This window comes from Poromitra crassiceps (genome assembly GCF_964638095.1).
Source record: "Poromitra crassiceps genome assembly, chromosome: 20".
In the NCBI taxonomy this organism is placed as follows: Eukaryota; Metazoa; Chordata; class Actinopteri; order Beryciformes; family Melamphaidae; genus Poromitra; species Poromitra crassiceps.
In genome coordinates, this window is record NC_139637.1 from 2,351,481 (window position 1) to 2,366,932 (window position 15,452).

At 43.8% G+C, this 15,452-nt stretch overlaps 1 protein-coding gene across 1 annotated transcript; it reads right to left on the minus strand.

Moving 5' to 3' along the window:
- Nucleotides 1-868: 868 nt before the first annotated feature.
- On the minus strand, nt 869-14,349 carry LOC310794703 (ATP-dependent 6-phosphofructokinase, muscle type-like). Its single transcript, XM_083656708.1, has 22 exons — nt 14,234-14,349; nt 12,496-12,569; nt 11,977-12,054; nt 10,325-10,514; nt 9,512-9,677; nt 9,297-9,341; nt 8,344-8,452; nt 8,097-8,192; nt 7,904-7,996; nt 6,918-7,043; nt 6,719-6,783; nt 6,549-6,612; nt 6,212-6,358; nt 5,250-5,320; nt 5,054-5,141; nt 4,813-4,965; nt 4,535-4,699; nt 3,358-3,419; nt 2,724-2,835; nt 2,479-2,578; nt 1,830-1,935; nt 869-1,163 (listed from the first exon to the last, which is right to left on the minus strand). Exons 1-22 carry the CDS (start codon nt 14,319-14,321, stop codon nt 1,028-1,030), a joined length of 2,334 nt encoding a protein of 777 aa, XP_083512834.1. The 5' UTR covers nt 14,322-14,349; the 3' UTR covers nt 869-1,027.
- Between the last annotated feature and the right edge of the window lie 1,103 nt (nt 14,350-15,452).

Genomic DNA, 15,452 nt, shown 5'->3' on the forward strand with positions numbered 1-15,452 from the left:
CAAGCACACGACACTTAACACCATCACTTACGCTTCCTGCCTCCAAAATAATACACTGTCCTCTACTTGCGTAACGGTTACAAAATAAACTTAAATCACTCAGAGTCACAACTATCAGGAACCTCCATAAAAATAGCTCACATTATGTCCCACTACCCAGACAGATGATGCTTCTCATTGGTCGTGGCTCAGATACAGTAGTCTACTACTGAAGGGCAGGTGGACTCCTAAGATTTGTTATAGGTCCAGTTAGTTGGAGCTCATCACAACCCCACACACCCCACCCCCGTTCCTTATTTACATTTCAGGAAGTTGGCAACCCTAACTGACTCAGATTACACATCTCCATTCTTTAACTGCCCACATCTGGTTGTTGAGACAACTACAACTGCCCTTGCTCCAGTTTCTGTGAGCGTATTCTTGTCTGAGCTGGCTGTTTTTCACACTCGCATCTCCCTCATATCTGTTTCACAGCTGCAAGGCCAAGACCAAGTCCTACAGCTCACAAGTCTTTACATGCCCAGTAACTGTCTGCATCTGGCAACATGGTGTCAGGGATACTGTCTCAAACAAACCTATAGTCTCGCTTTCTTTCTTTCTCTCTCTCTCTCTCTCTCTCTCTCTTACACACACACACACACACACACACATGCGCGCACACAGAGACACACACACACACACACACAGACACACACACACACACACACGCATGCGCACACAGAGACACACACACACACAGACAGACGCACATACACACACACACACACGTGTTGTGTTTCAGTAAACATAAACCAGACAATGATCAGATACTTTTTAAAATGGATATATATATATATATATATATTTAATCTCTTTCTTGAAGTGCTGCAATATTGATTCATTGAACATAAGCTGAAGGGGAAAGGTGGAAGTGGTAGAAAATGATGACAGTCCCCATTAAGGATAAGAGAGACAGCAGTATATCAACGGCTAGTCGGAAAACAAACAGACGTTTTGAACGGAACCGGAAAGCGAGTAGTGGTTCCGTCTACTTCGTGAGCCTCTTCTTGATCACATGCTCCATGTCGGTGTGTTCAGATGTGTCCAGTTCGATGTCGTACTTGGCCAGGATCTTCATGATGGGCCTGATCTTCATCCACCACTGTGACTTAGGGATGCGGTGCCTGGACCAGACAGAAGAGCCCCATCAACAACACAGTCTTGGGAGGATATATTTCCATAGATTAGCAGCTGGTGCAGCACGATGACAGCTTGCTTCACACCAGTGTTGGGCAAGTTACTTTCAAAATGTAATATACTACATATTACTGTAATTTGAAAATAATAAGTTACTTTACAATTACTGTCTGTGTAGAGTAACTTGTTACTTATTACACTACTTTTGCATTACTTTTACCAAAATAACAGCAGCAGTAGCAGAATGACATCGCTGCCCCGGAACCATCCCGAAAAATAATTTATACCATCTTGAAGTCAGTGTAAACCGTTCAAAATTCTAAATGTTATCCTTTTTCTTTGTTATTGTCATCTATAGTGGTTATTTGCATGAAAACACACAATTTGATTTGGAACTGATTGTATCTTTATTTAAATATGTGCTTTGATAAAAAATAAAAATAAATAATAATAATAACTCAATTTGTAAACTTATAATATTAACGTATAATATTACTGAAATCCTATTGGTAATAAGTTAGATTACTGACTTACCGATAAAAGTAATATATTACATGTAATATGTTACTTTTGTTACCCCCAACACTGCTTCACACACATTACACCTTGTTTGTTTGTAGCATTATGTCATATGGAAAAGATGTGAGACTTACTCAAAATCGGTGGCTTCTTTCAGGTCAGACAGAGGCTGGAAGGTGAGCGCCCTCTTCCTCATGCCCAGCACACAGGCAGACTCTGGTGTGTTAGCGAAGATACGACCTACAGAGAGAGAAACACAGGCAGACTCTGGTGTGTTAGCGAAGATACGACCTACAGAGAGAAACACAGGCAGACTCTGGTGTGTTAGCGAAGATACGACCTACAGAGAGAAACACAGGCAGACTGGTGTGTTAGCGAAGATACGACCTACAGAGAGAGAAACGGCTCCATAAGCTCACCAGCATCCACCACCAAGAAACAGAGAGAGTGTCATCATCAATGCCATGTAGTATTAGAACTTAGAAGTGATCAAAATTCAGGGACGCAAAGTCATGGATAGTGAAAAAGGTGACAGATACCAGGACAGACACAAAACCATACACTTAAGTGCCCTATTTTGAGATGGAGAAAGGTGACTGTCACCTAAAGGCGACTACGGTAGTTTGCATCCCTTAAAATTGGTGAACAGTACAAACAGTATATATATCTATATATATCTATATCTATATATATATCTATATATATATATCTATATATCTATATATATATATCTATATATATATAGATATATATATATATATCACACTGTAAAGCTCCACATACCATGTCTATAGCACTCCTTCAGTTTCTCAGTCAGCCACAGGACAGACTTGGCTCCCATCTTTGTGCCAAAGTTTCTATCAAAAGGTGTTGGTGTACCACCCTGTAGGTGAGAGAGGCCAGACAGTTGTGTGAGCAACCGATCATATAGAGCAGATTGTAACTTGTATGTTAACTTGTATGTTATGTTATGTATGTTATGTTATGTATGTTATGTTCCATATCCACTGTCGGGCACATGAACAGACCTGCTGCATGTGTCCGAGAACATTCTTACGGCAGTCGAAGACGCCTTTGCCCTCCTCTGAGTACAAGTTGAAGATAAAGTCAGTGGTGTAGTTGGAATTGCAGTTCTCATTCCTATCCAAGAATGAACAGAGATAGAGAGAGTATAATACTACTCCTACTGCTATTACTGCAACAGATATTAATACTAATACTACTGATGGAAAAAATGGAACAGTACTGCAATTGAACATCAACCTGTAATATAATGTAGGGAAGAATTGCATTGATGCTCCATCTGTTCAGCAGAATGTAAATAACACAATTTGATGTAACAGGAATATTATCACATTAGAATACTACATAAAAAACACCATCCTCCTTATATAGAAGGGAGCAAGTGACGATGTCACAATGTCTACGACATCATCAGTGATGTCATCAGTGACATTATTATTGGCCAAAATCATCTTATGACATCACTGATGGTGTCATAGGCACTGATGATTTCATAGGCATTGTGACATAATCAGTGATGTCATAGGCATTGTGACATGCCAATAGAGCAGGCGACTGGAGAGGGCTGTAATGAGGTACACGACTGCATTCCAACACTATACCTCAATTCATGTTGCTTCATGAATCGCCAAAACCTACCTGAGGATCAACCCTCTCTTCACTGTCGTCTTCATCTTCTCCACAAGATGCTCCACGTTGGCCTGTAAACCAATCAAGTCCACTGATCGTTTGGAGTTTCAAGTTCAAGTCAAGTTCAAGTAGTTTATTAATGTCCCAGAGGGCAAATTGGATTACAGCAGGCATAGAGGCTTGAAACATAAAAACATAGAAGTGCAATACCATACATACAGTGACATAAATAAACAGGATATAACAACATTAGGACATAAGATGAGCCAACATAAAAGAGCGAACATCTGGTGCGGCCAAGGAAAGAAAAGAAAACGACACTAAGAACCTAACATCGGGATCAGCCAGCGGCTGATACGGCCGATTAAAACAAATAAAACAAATAAAAAACATAAGAAGAGCTAAGAACATAAAAGAGCAGACTGCTGGTACAGCAGATTAATGAAACATGAAACATTATTTCCTGTCATTTTTTCCTTCCTCCAGCAGCATTCACTGCTCGGATGGAGGAAGGGACAAAGGAATACTTGTACCTGTTTTTGGTGGTCCGTGGGACACACAAGCGAAGGCCGGATGGCAGTAGCCTATACTCGAAACTGAGTGGGTGGGCGCTGTCTGTGCGGATGGACAGAGCTTTTTTGAGCACCTGTCTGTTATAGATGAGGTCAAGGCTTTCCAGTTGGATGCCGGCTACTTTAGAAGCTGTTTTCACAATTCTCCAGAGGGAGTTTTTATCTTTGATACAGAGGTTACCGTACCAACAGATGGAGGAAAAGGAAATAACAGATTCAATATAAGCACTGTAAAACAGTTTCATCAGGCTCTTGTCTACTTGGAACTTGGCTAGTTTCATCAAGCAGTAAAGGCGTTGCTGGCCCTTCTTGCACAGCATGTCGGTGTTTAATTAAATCAAATTTCAGTTTGTCGTCGATAATCGTGCCCAGATATTTGTAGTTGGTTACAATGTCCACTGTCTGACCATGGACGACACTATTCTGGGCAATTCGGGGGGGACGTCTGAAATCAATACAGATCTCTTTCGTTTTCGAGATGTTAAGTTCTAGGAAGGCGTCGCTGCACCAGGACAGGAAGTCATCCGTAACCTGACCGTGGCCGTCCTCATCATCGCCAAGCAGGCTGACGATGACAGTTTGTCACTACGCGCATCAGAGCATCATCATCTCACCTCCAGGTCTCTGATGTTGAATTTCTCTTCGTAGATGTAGGCGGCGTCGGCGCCAGCAGCCAGACCGGCCATGGTGGCCAGGTAGCCGCAGTACCCGCCCATCGTCTCGATGAGGAACACGCGCCGCTTGGTCCCCGCCGCAGACTGCTTGATTCTGTCACAGGTCTGCAGCAGAACAGAGGAGGGAGGTGTTTATCTCCACTGTGTGTGTGTGTGCGCGAGTGTGCGCGAGTGTGTGTGTGTGTGTGTGTGTACGCGAGTGCGACGTTGGTACTGACAGAGGTGATGGTGTTGAGCGCGGTGTCAGCGCCGACACTGAAGTCAGAGCCGGGGACGTTGTTAGACACGGTGGCAGGGATGACCACCATGGGAATGCACAGCTCCTCGAATTTCTCCCGGGCCTGAACCAGGTCCAGACCGCCCACATAGGCCTGCAGCACAGGATGGATCGGCGATGAAGGAGAAGACATCAGTCATTATTTGTCATGGATTCTGGCTTTAGAGGTGAGAGATCCTTACCTCAAATCCACCAATGATCACCAAAGCGTGGATGTTGTGTTTGGCAATATTCAGGCTGATTTCCTCCAACAGTTTACCTGGCAGAGCTCTTTAGGGAAAAGAGCAAAGGACAGACAATACTGTGAAAGACATTTTAGAGTTTGTTTGTAATCAAGCTGTCATCATATCAAGGAAATAACAACAACCAGTGTTTTACCTCTTAGTGCCCAACATGGACCCTCCTTTTCCAGTCCAGCCACTCACATCAGTCCATACGATGGGCTCAATCTGTTTGGAGAGAAAAGGACTGAGCACGGTACAAACACTAAAACGTGCACTGCTAACGCTGTATGGTCCACCCGACGGTACGCAGTGGTGTATAAAGTACTTGAAAGCCATACTTGAGCAAAAGTACAGATATCTTCCCAGAAAAAGACTTTGGTAAAAGTCAAAGTCACTTATTACCAGCTCAGTGGCCTTGTGGTTTGAGTGTCCGCCCTGAGACTGGGAGGTTGTGAGTTCGATCCCCGGCCGAGTCATATCAAAGACTATAAAAATGGGACCCATTGCCTCCCTGCTTGGCACTCAGCATCAAAGGGTTGGAATTGGGGGGTTAGATCACCAAGTGATTCCCGAGCGCTGCTGCCGCTCACTGCTCCCCCAGGGGATGGGTCAAATGCGGAGAACAAATTTCGCACCCTCAGGTGTGTGACAATTGTTGGGACTTTACTTTACTTTATTAGAATATTACTTGAGTAAAAGTATTTGATATTTTCTGTACTTAAGTATCAAAAGCAATTTTCTGATATTAAATGTACTTAAGCATTGAAAGCAAAGCAAAAGTACAAGTAAATGCTGTTTAAAAAAATCAAGCGAGTGGAAATCTATTTCTTCTTCTTGAGTTTTATAGCGGTTGACAAACAACGTTATGTTACATTACAGAGACCAACAGGAAGAAGCGTTTCTTCTGATTTTACTTTGTAACTAAGATGCTTGGGGGAAATGTAGTGGCGTAAAAAGTATCAATTTTATTTGGGAAATGTAGTGGAGTAAAAGTGAAAGTTCACAGAAATACAAATACTCAAGTAAAGTACAGATACTCAAAAAAAAATACTTAAGTACTGTACTTAAGTATTAATACTTAGTTACATTACACCACTGACGGTAAGGTCCACTCACCTGTCCGTGAGCTAGCCCGTCAAAGCCGTCGTGCACAGCCAGCATGTTGTGGCCCTGGATGATGCCCATCCTGACTGCCGAGCGCACCGCGGCGTTCATCCCGGCACAGGGGGCGCCGATGTTCATGATGGCCACGTTGATGTTGCTCTAACAGAGAGAGAGAGAGAGAGAGAGAGAGATGTATGACAGTTAGCTGCCACAGAAGAAGAAGGTGTTTAGTGCCACCGTTTCATTCCAACGTCCAGCCATGTTGCCGATCTTTCATTTGTCCTCCATTCTGTCATGAAGGATCATCTTGACTCGTGTGCTTAGAGAAGATCAGTGGTTTGTTCCTCACCTTAACATCTGGAGGGTTGATGTGGGCCAGCTGCTTGTACGTGTTCCAGTTGTTCTCGAAACTCCTGCACATCACAAATAAGACTTTATTTATTCTTCTGAGACAAATTCTTAATCATTGTGATGGCTATTATACAGCACTACAGTTTGAAAGGGAAAGAACCTTCTTACTTTCCCCTGAGCTTGATAGCATCCTCAAATCTGCCCTCAGCCATGGCAGCAGTCACATCCTTGGTCTATAAAGAGAGCGATAGGGAGTATGAGCACTGAGCAGCAGAGAGACCGAGAGATCTCGGAGAAATCAACTCCTAATATTAAATATGTCAAACTTTTTGTTAGTGACCAGCGTGGGTGAAAGATGGCGACTCACCACTTGCACGCACTCCATGAGTGGCAGTCTGATCGCCTGGTTCCCCGACAGGCTGACCACACAGGCAGGAGTATCTGGAGTGGCCTCGAGCAGCGCCATGACAGCCTCCACACCCATCCTGCTGCCCTGGTCCACACACAGACAGACATACAGACAGACAGACACACACACACACAAACACACCACAAAGTCAGAGACAAAGCCATATAATTGTATTTAATATTGTGTAATTTTATAGAGAGGTAAAGTGACCGCCTACTTCCTGCTTCAGCACTGTACCAGAGATTTTCATCCACCATTTATTTTCCCATAGACATTTGGTAAAATGCTTATAAAAATACAAAAGGAGTCTCTTGCGCGTCAGCCCCTCCACAAAAGGAGGTCGGTGCTCTCAGGACAGGACAGTTTCACGACAAAAGTTCAATGGACAAACCAAAGAGGATCCTGGAGCACACGATTCACTGGAAAATGGCTTTATTCAAGGTGCAGTGACTTAACGTTTTGACGCCTGCTGCGTCTTCATCAGAGTCAAACAGGAAGTGCAGGAGACGCAGCAGGCGTCAAAACGTTAAGTCACTGCACCTTGAATAAAGCAATTTTCGTGTGAATGGTGTGCTCCAGGATCCTCTTTGGTTTGTCCATTGAATTTTTGTCGTGCTTATAAAAATAGTTTTACTTTGTCAAACCAAATGGTTCAGATATATTTAGAAACAGGAGAGACCACATAACATTTCATTCCGACCAAAACGTAAAAGAATTCCGGATTTAAAGAAAATATTTTTTCGAAGTTTTGGTGCGAGTGAAATGTTCTATGGTCTCTCCCGATTCTAAATATATCTGAACCGTTTGGTTTGACCAAGTACAACTATTTTATAAGCATTTTACGAAATGTCTATGGGAAAATAAATTGCGGAAGAAAATCTCTGGTACAGTGGCTGAAACAGGAAGTGACGTTCACTTTGGCTCTCTATTAGTCAGACACTTACCAGGATTCTGTCGAAGGCGGAGGGCGTCCCGCCTCTCTGCACATGTCCAAGAACAGTGGTGCGAGTGTCGAAGCCCAGCCTGTCAGTCACCAGCTATAGACAAACAAGTCAGTCTGTTAGGACGCCATATTGTCTCTACTGCGATTTTTATTTTTTATTTTTTACCTCGGGTACATCAGGAGGAGACTCTTACCTTCTTGATCTCTTCAGACGTAATAGGTTTGCCATCTCTGGACATGGCGCCCTCTGCCACAATGATCACATTCAGACGCGAACCCCTGGCCCTTTGCTAAAACAAACAAACAAACAAACAAATAAATAAATAAATAAATAAAACACACATGCACATTTTAAAAAGTTTTAATAAATAAGAGTTCATGTATTGATTCTGAATGATATGCTGCGTGAAGAGGTAGGCAGGCAGGACTCTTGAGACGTACGTCTGCCAGCCTCCTGCACAAGTGCTCCTCCCATCCCTCATCTGGGGGCATCTCCGGGATGAAGACCCAGTCTGCACCGCAGGACAGAGCGCTCACCAGAGCCAGGTACCTAAAGCAGGACACACACACACACACACACACACACACACACACACAGACACACACACACACACACACACACACACACACACACACACACAGGGTACATATATACCCACATCTAACACATAAAAGGGACAAACCTATGTATGTTTGCATCTATATGTATATATCCTCTCTGTTGCATTTTCCTCAGACACTGTTGGCCTGAAAGCGTTCATATTTGGCACAAGGTCAGGGGTCACGAGCAGACGGCGACCAGGTCAGATTTTTCAATTAGGTCATTATGGCTGATTAAATGACCAAAAATGACCAATTAGGGATCGCACTACTCACAGCAGCCAGTAGGTGACACACACGCGCACGCACGCACCAATTAGTGATAGCACTACCCACACCAGCCAACAGGTGACACCCCCCCACACACACAGACATAGCACTACCGACAGCAGCCAGCAGGTGACACACCCAGATACATGCATGCATGCGCGCGCACACAGACACACACAGACTGATTGACTGTGATTGCATGCTCCAACGTGTATAAGCAGCAATTGGTGATAGCACCACCCCCAGCACCCAGCAGGTGAAACAACACAGACTGACTGACTGTGATTGCATGCTACAACATGTATCAGCAGCAATTAGTGATAGCACTACCCCCAGTGCCCAGCAGGTGAAACACACATAGACAGACAGACAGTGATTGCTTGCTCCAATGGGTATCAGAGCTAGTATATATGATGTACCAGTGTCTGTACGTTATTCAGGCATGCACAGAAACAAACAAACACACACACACACACACACACACACACACACACACACACACACACACAATACAAACTACTGACCCACAGTGTCTGCCCATCACTTCCAGGATGAAGGTCCTCTGGTGGCTGTGGAGGAACAGAAAGCACCATCCAGGTCAGGAGGAGGAAACTAGTGAATATGTAGCAAGAAGCTGCCAAATTCTCTATATACTTTATATACAGTATCAAGCTGAAGAGCCCAGAACATCAGTGTAACGGCTGTATGGTGATGTCGATGTTGCGCTGTGGCGACTGACCTCTGTGCGGTTGTGGTGATGGCGTCCACCACCTCGATGATGCGGTGCAGGGCGGAGTCAGTGCCGATGGTCATGTCGGTGCCACAGAAGTCATTGTCAATGGAGCCGACCATGCCGACGATGTTCAGGTGTGAAGATTTCTTCGCTTCAGCATCGGTAATCTTACCTGGAGGAAACGGAAATCATTGGGGAGAGTCAGACACTTTGTTAGTATCTATATATCTATCTATCTGTCTATCCATCTATCCATCCATCCATCCATCCATCAATCAATTTATCTATCTATCTATCTATCTATCTATCTATCTATCTATCTATCTATCAATTTATCTATCTATCTATCTATCTATCGATCGATCAATCTATGTATCTATCTATCTATCTATCAATTTATCTATCTATCTATCGATCGATCGATGTATCTATCTATCTATCAATTTATCTATCTATCTATCTATCTATCTATCTATCGATCAATCTATGTATCTATCTATCTATCTATCTATCTATCTATCTATCAATTTATCTATCTATCTATCTATCTATCTATCTATCTATCGATCGATCTATCTATCTATGTATCTATCTATCTATCTATCTATCGATCGATCTATCTATCTATGTATCTATCTATCAATTTATCTATCTATCGATCGTTCTATTGGGCTGGAACAGAAGCTCGGGAAGCGAGCACAGATTGTGGATTTTAACAGATACAGCCAAGGAAATGAGGTCAAAGTATCCCTCAAGAATGTCAGAGACTTCACTCAGGACTCTGGTCTCTGGTCTGTGGTCACTCCGTGCGTCTCTCACCAGCTTGGACCAGGTCGAGCAGCAAGCTGCTCCACTCCTCCCTGAAGAGGTTGGCCCCGGTCAGACTGCCGTCACCTCCGATCACGCACAGGTTGGTGATGCCCAGCTTCACCAGGTTGCAGGCGGCTTTCAGACGTCCCTCTCGATTTCGGAAGTCCTTGCAGCGGGCGCTGCCAATGACAGTGCCGCCCTGACATGGAGAAAAGGAGTTTTTAAACCAGCTTTTGGAGGAGGAACATGCCATTTAACCCTATAGTGTTTTCTACAAATGATATGCAACATTCTCTCTATATTCTCTGCATCAAGTGTGATTGCATCTAGAGCGGCAACGATTAATCGTTAGTCGATCGACAGAAAAATAATCGACAAATATTTTGATAATCGATGAATCGTTGAGTGAATCGAAAAAAGGTCAAAATTCTCTGATTCAAGCTTCTTAAATGTGAATATTTTCTGGTTTCTTTACTCCTCTATGACAGTAAACTAAATATCTTTGAGTTGTGGACAAAACAAGACATTAGAGGATGTCATCTTGGGCTTTGGGAAACACTGATGGAATTTTTTTCACCGTTTTATGACATTTTATAGACCAAACAACTAATCGATTAATGGAGAAAATAATCAAGAGATTAATCGATAATGAAAATAATCATTAGTTGCAGCCCTAATTGCATCATCATGTTGTGAGTGGACAGGGTCGTAGAACCTCTTCCCCTCCATCAGGGCACCTGTCCATCTTAAATCTTATGTTTCACACACTTCACAACGCTGAGCTAGTATTACCATCTCCACTGCCCCCGCTGTGTTTATTTAGACAAGTGATGATAGCTATAAATGTAAATCACACGCCCATTCCCCTCCTCAGGCGTAGCTACCTCCAGCCACAGAGACATTAAATATAGGACTGTCATGTGATCAGAGCTTGTGAAACCTGGAGGAAGCCAAGAACAAGATGTGGTTGTTGGACCTGCCAAGCTTTTGAGTGGATCGTGAAACTTGTAACACATTTCACTTTCATGGATGATCTCTTTAACCCCAAGGCCACCCCGACATCAAGGCCACCCCGACATCAAGGCCACCCCGACATCAAGGCCACCCCGACATCAAGGCCACCCCGACATCACGACATCACCACCACTGTTATTTCTGCTGGTGATGTCTTTAGATGTTCGTCTGAAGTATGGCATGCGTGTGTCTGTGTGTGTGTGGGTGTGTCTGTGGTTGTGTGGGTGTGTCTGTGGTTGTGTGCGTGTGTGTGTGTGTGTCAGTGGTTGTGTGGGTGTGTCTGTGGTTATGTGGGTGTGTCTGTGGTTGTGTGGGTGTGTCTGTGGTTGTGTAGATGTGTAGATGTGTCTGTGGTCTTGCATTACAGTATAACTGTATATATCAACCTGCCATGTTATCATCCTGTGTGTTTCTTATGTGTATGCATTATTGTGTTTGCCGTCTGGGCACTCATGTAACTGACTCCCAGCATTTGACTGCTCTATTACTGTTTATGTCCTTTGCATACTTGTATTTATGTGGACATAAATAAATATTTCACGTGTGTGTGTGTGTGTGTGTGTGTGTGTGTGTGTGTGTGTGTGTGTGTGTGTGTGTGTGTGTGTGTGTGTGTGTGTGTGTGTGTGTGTGTGTGTGAGGCTACACACCAGCTGAAGCATCATGGACACGCTCTCCCAAGTGGCGGGGCGAATGTTGTCTCCTCCGTCCACCAGGCCCTGGTAGCCCTGCAGCACAGGTCAACAACAACAACACAACAACACACACACACACACACACACACACACACACACACACACACACACACACACACACATCAACAACACATACAAGGGTTTGACTGATGTGCTTTTTCCAAAGGCCCAAACCAATAATATGACTGCTGATAGCTTGATATATATACAGTAGCTTGACTGCACCAAGTTTGACCATTTTTGACTCAGTGTTTCTCCCAGAAGGTTATTGTTTGCAAGGTGAGATGAAGCTTCTGAAACAGAGACTGTGAAACACTAGAACAGAAGCATCACGCTCGTAAATCTATTTGCAGAGTGACTAGGATATATGTCAACATACTGTAGTTTGCAGTGTAGCATGTGATCTTACTGTAGTTTGCAGTGTAGCATGTGATCTTACTGTAGTTTACAGTGTAGCATGTGATCTTACTGTACCTCGTGAACAAAGTAGACTTTGGCGCCGGTGTAGAGACCAACTCTGACTGTGGCTCTCACAGCCGCGTTCATACCTGGCACACACAGACAGCAGAGGGAAAGACATGACCCGGGTCTAACCCTAACCCTAAGACATGACCCGGGATGAGTGAAGTCTAACTTACTCAGACGAGTACTAAGGCCATGTTCAGACTAGGAGGCCAAATCTGATTTGTGAACATTAGTGACCTATTAATGACTTTATCCAGATTGGTTTTATGAGTCTGGACGCTCCAAGTGTGATTTGTGTCACTTGTCCCAAACCACATATGGAGGTAGTTTCCAATCTGCTTCAAATGTGCTTTTGACTGAATGTGCTTTTGTCTTCAGTGTGGACGCGCAGATCCACCAAATCTGATTTGAACGTCACTCGCAACTCGTCATCAAATGCTTCTGCGCAGGAAAACCACGTCACCAAAGTACGTATTTACTGATGCCCACGTCGTTACCATAGCAACCCATGCAGATAGGCTGTTTAGGTCTGGACACACAGATCCGACTTGAGAATCAGATTTGTGGCAGTGCGGACACACTCCCAAATCAGATTTGGGAAACCAATCAAGATAATGATGATTAATGACTATCAGCAAATCGGATTTGCCCGTAATGTGAACATGGCCTAAGAGATGAGCCTGTGTGTTGTTGCATAATTAACAGGGCGGTAGTCTCCTATTCATCAAATAATCAGCCAGACACGTGAGACTTTAGCGCCATGTAACCTTTTATGACTTGCTCTGTACATTATCTGATTGGACAGAAATAGCCATAGGGGAAAAGGACAGAGCGAATGTCACAGGCGAGCACACGTCTGTGTACCATCTCTCCCCTCCTGGATGTTGAGTACAGTAAAGACTGCTGCTGGCATGTTAGCAGCTCCTGTTTCAGTGGGCAGCAGCAGCTGTGGAGGAGGGCGGTCCTCTCCGGCCATTCCAGAAAAAGGTCACTGCCTCTAAAATTAGCCCCCCAAAAATGAGAAATAGCGGGGGACGCGCGAGGGAAAACGAGGGGGAAACGCACAAAAGGTCGGGGTCATAATTAGGAATAATCTGGCAATGATTCCACTGGACAAAGATAAAACAAGACACTATCCAGTGGAACTTCAATCGAATACGTTTCTTTGCAGTTATTGCTTGTTTAACAAAGGAAAACATGGTCTATATGACATCTAAAGAGCTATTAGATTAAAGGTGATTTGTAAAGTTAATATCAAAAAGCCAAGAAATTCAACCAGAATATGAAGGTTTATGGGCTTTATAATGTGTGAAGACATTTAAAACTCTGCTGGAAGCTCAAAACAAAACAAAACAATACAATATTTTGGTAGTGATGCGACTCCAAGAAGCCATCTTACTTTTATCACCCAGTCGTCAAGCAGGATCCAACCATCATCAGACTCTGACCTTCAAACTGGTATCTAGGAAAAATGTTTCCTGACCTTTCTGTGTTTTGGCTCTTGTACTTGACTTGAACAGTCATCCAGGCAGGGATACTTGATGTATCCCCATAGGGAGCTGGTATATGGAGTCAATGCCTTGCTCAAAGAGACTTCAGCGGGGCAGATGCTGAACAACGGGGGGCAACGAACCTTCATGCTCCTGTTAAAAGAGGCCAACCTGCCACCCCTCCATAGCTGTGAGACACCTGTAATTCATGCTATCAAGGCTTGTTGCATCCATTCAATGTAAAGCCCCTTGCTTACCTTGGGCATCCCCTCCTGATGTCAGCACAGCGATGGAGCGGCCGAGCCCCATCTTGGTGGGGTCCATGTTTCCAGAGGAAGCAGACATAGTGGTGGTGGCACAGTGAAGTGAAGGGAACAAGGAAGAAGGAACAGAGTTGCTGCTCCTCTCGCCTCACTCTCTGCTTCTCAGGGGAGTGACGGGTGAAGGCACAGGCTTTAAAGACTGCTGTCCCTGATCCGGCCCCGCCGAGCCCCCACCCACCCACCCACACAACTGAACTAAATATACATCAATCACTTACTTCACATTAAAACTGCCACAGAAAGCTGTGACACTTTACTGGCTTATGCACACTTGAATACATTTCCTTATACTTTCTGCATTACAAGTGGTTTCCCTCCTTCCGTTATTTTTTGCCTTTTGTTCTCCATCTTTTAACCTTCTACTCCACTGGTTCTCAAAGGCCATGTTCACATTACAGGCAAATCTGAAGTGCTGCTAAAGTCATTAATCATCATTATCTTGATAGGTTTCCCAAATCTGATTTAGGAGTGTGTCTGTTCACACTGCCGCAAACCTGATTTGGGCAAGTGTTCAAGTCGGATCTGTGTCCAGACCTCCATATGTGGTTTGGGACAAGTGACACAAATCAGACTTGGAGCGTCCAGACTCATAAAACCAATCTGGATAGAATCATTAATAGATCACTAAAGTTCACAAATCAGATTTGGCCTCCTAGTCTGAACATGGCCAAAGTGGGGTCCAGGGGTCCTTGAGGGGGTTCCAAGGGTCCCCCAGTAAAATGGGGAATAATATTATTTTCATTATAATTCCATCCATAAAGTAACACAATGACAGAACGTTTGACTATTTTGATCATGGGTTTCATACACTTTCTGTGACAAAACATGTTATCAGATGGGGGACCCTGGGACAAAATCTGATCAAATGCCAAACCGTGGTCTAATTGATGTCCGTTTAGGGGTCCTCCTTGGTATGAAAAAGTTTGAGAACCACTGTTCTACTCAGTCAGCAGAAATGTGACGCGTCGAACAATATAAACAATTTAATTTCAAATGAATTATTTCCACACTATATTGAGCATTGAAATAATGAAAGGGATATTTTTTGTGAGGCAAATGGCCTCTTTTTGGTTGACTTTTTTGCACAAGTGAAAAGTCCTGACTAAAGTGTCCTTGTTTAGATTTGAGCTGATTCAGCAGCAGCAGGATATGT

Coding starts and splice junctions, on each gene's coding strand:
- LOC310794703 (XM_083656708.1), bottom strand. CDS start 14,321: ATGTCTGCTTCCTCTGGAAACATGGACCCCACCAAGATGGGGCTCGGC. Junction 8,193..8,343: donor TGTGCAGGAGGCTGGCAGAC/GTACGTCTCAAG, acceptor TGTTTGTTTTAG/CAAAGGGCCAGGGGTTCGCG. Junction 3,420..4,534: donor TCAACATCAGAGACCTGGAG/GTGAGATGATGA, acceptor ATTGGTTTACAG/GCCAACGTGGAGCATCTTGT.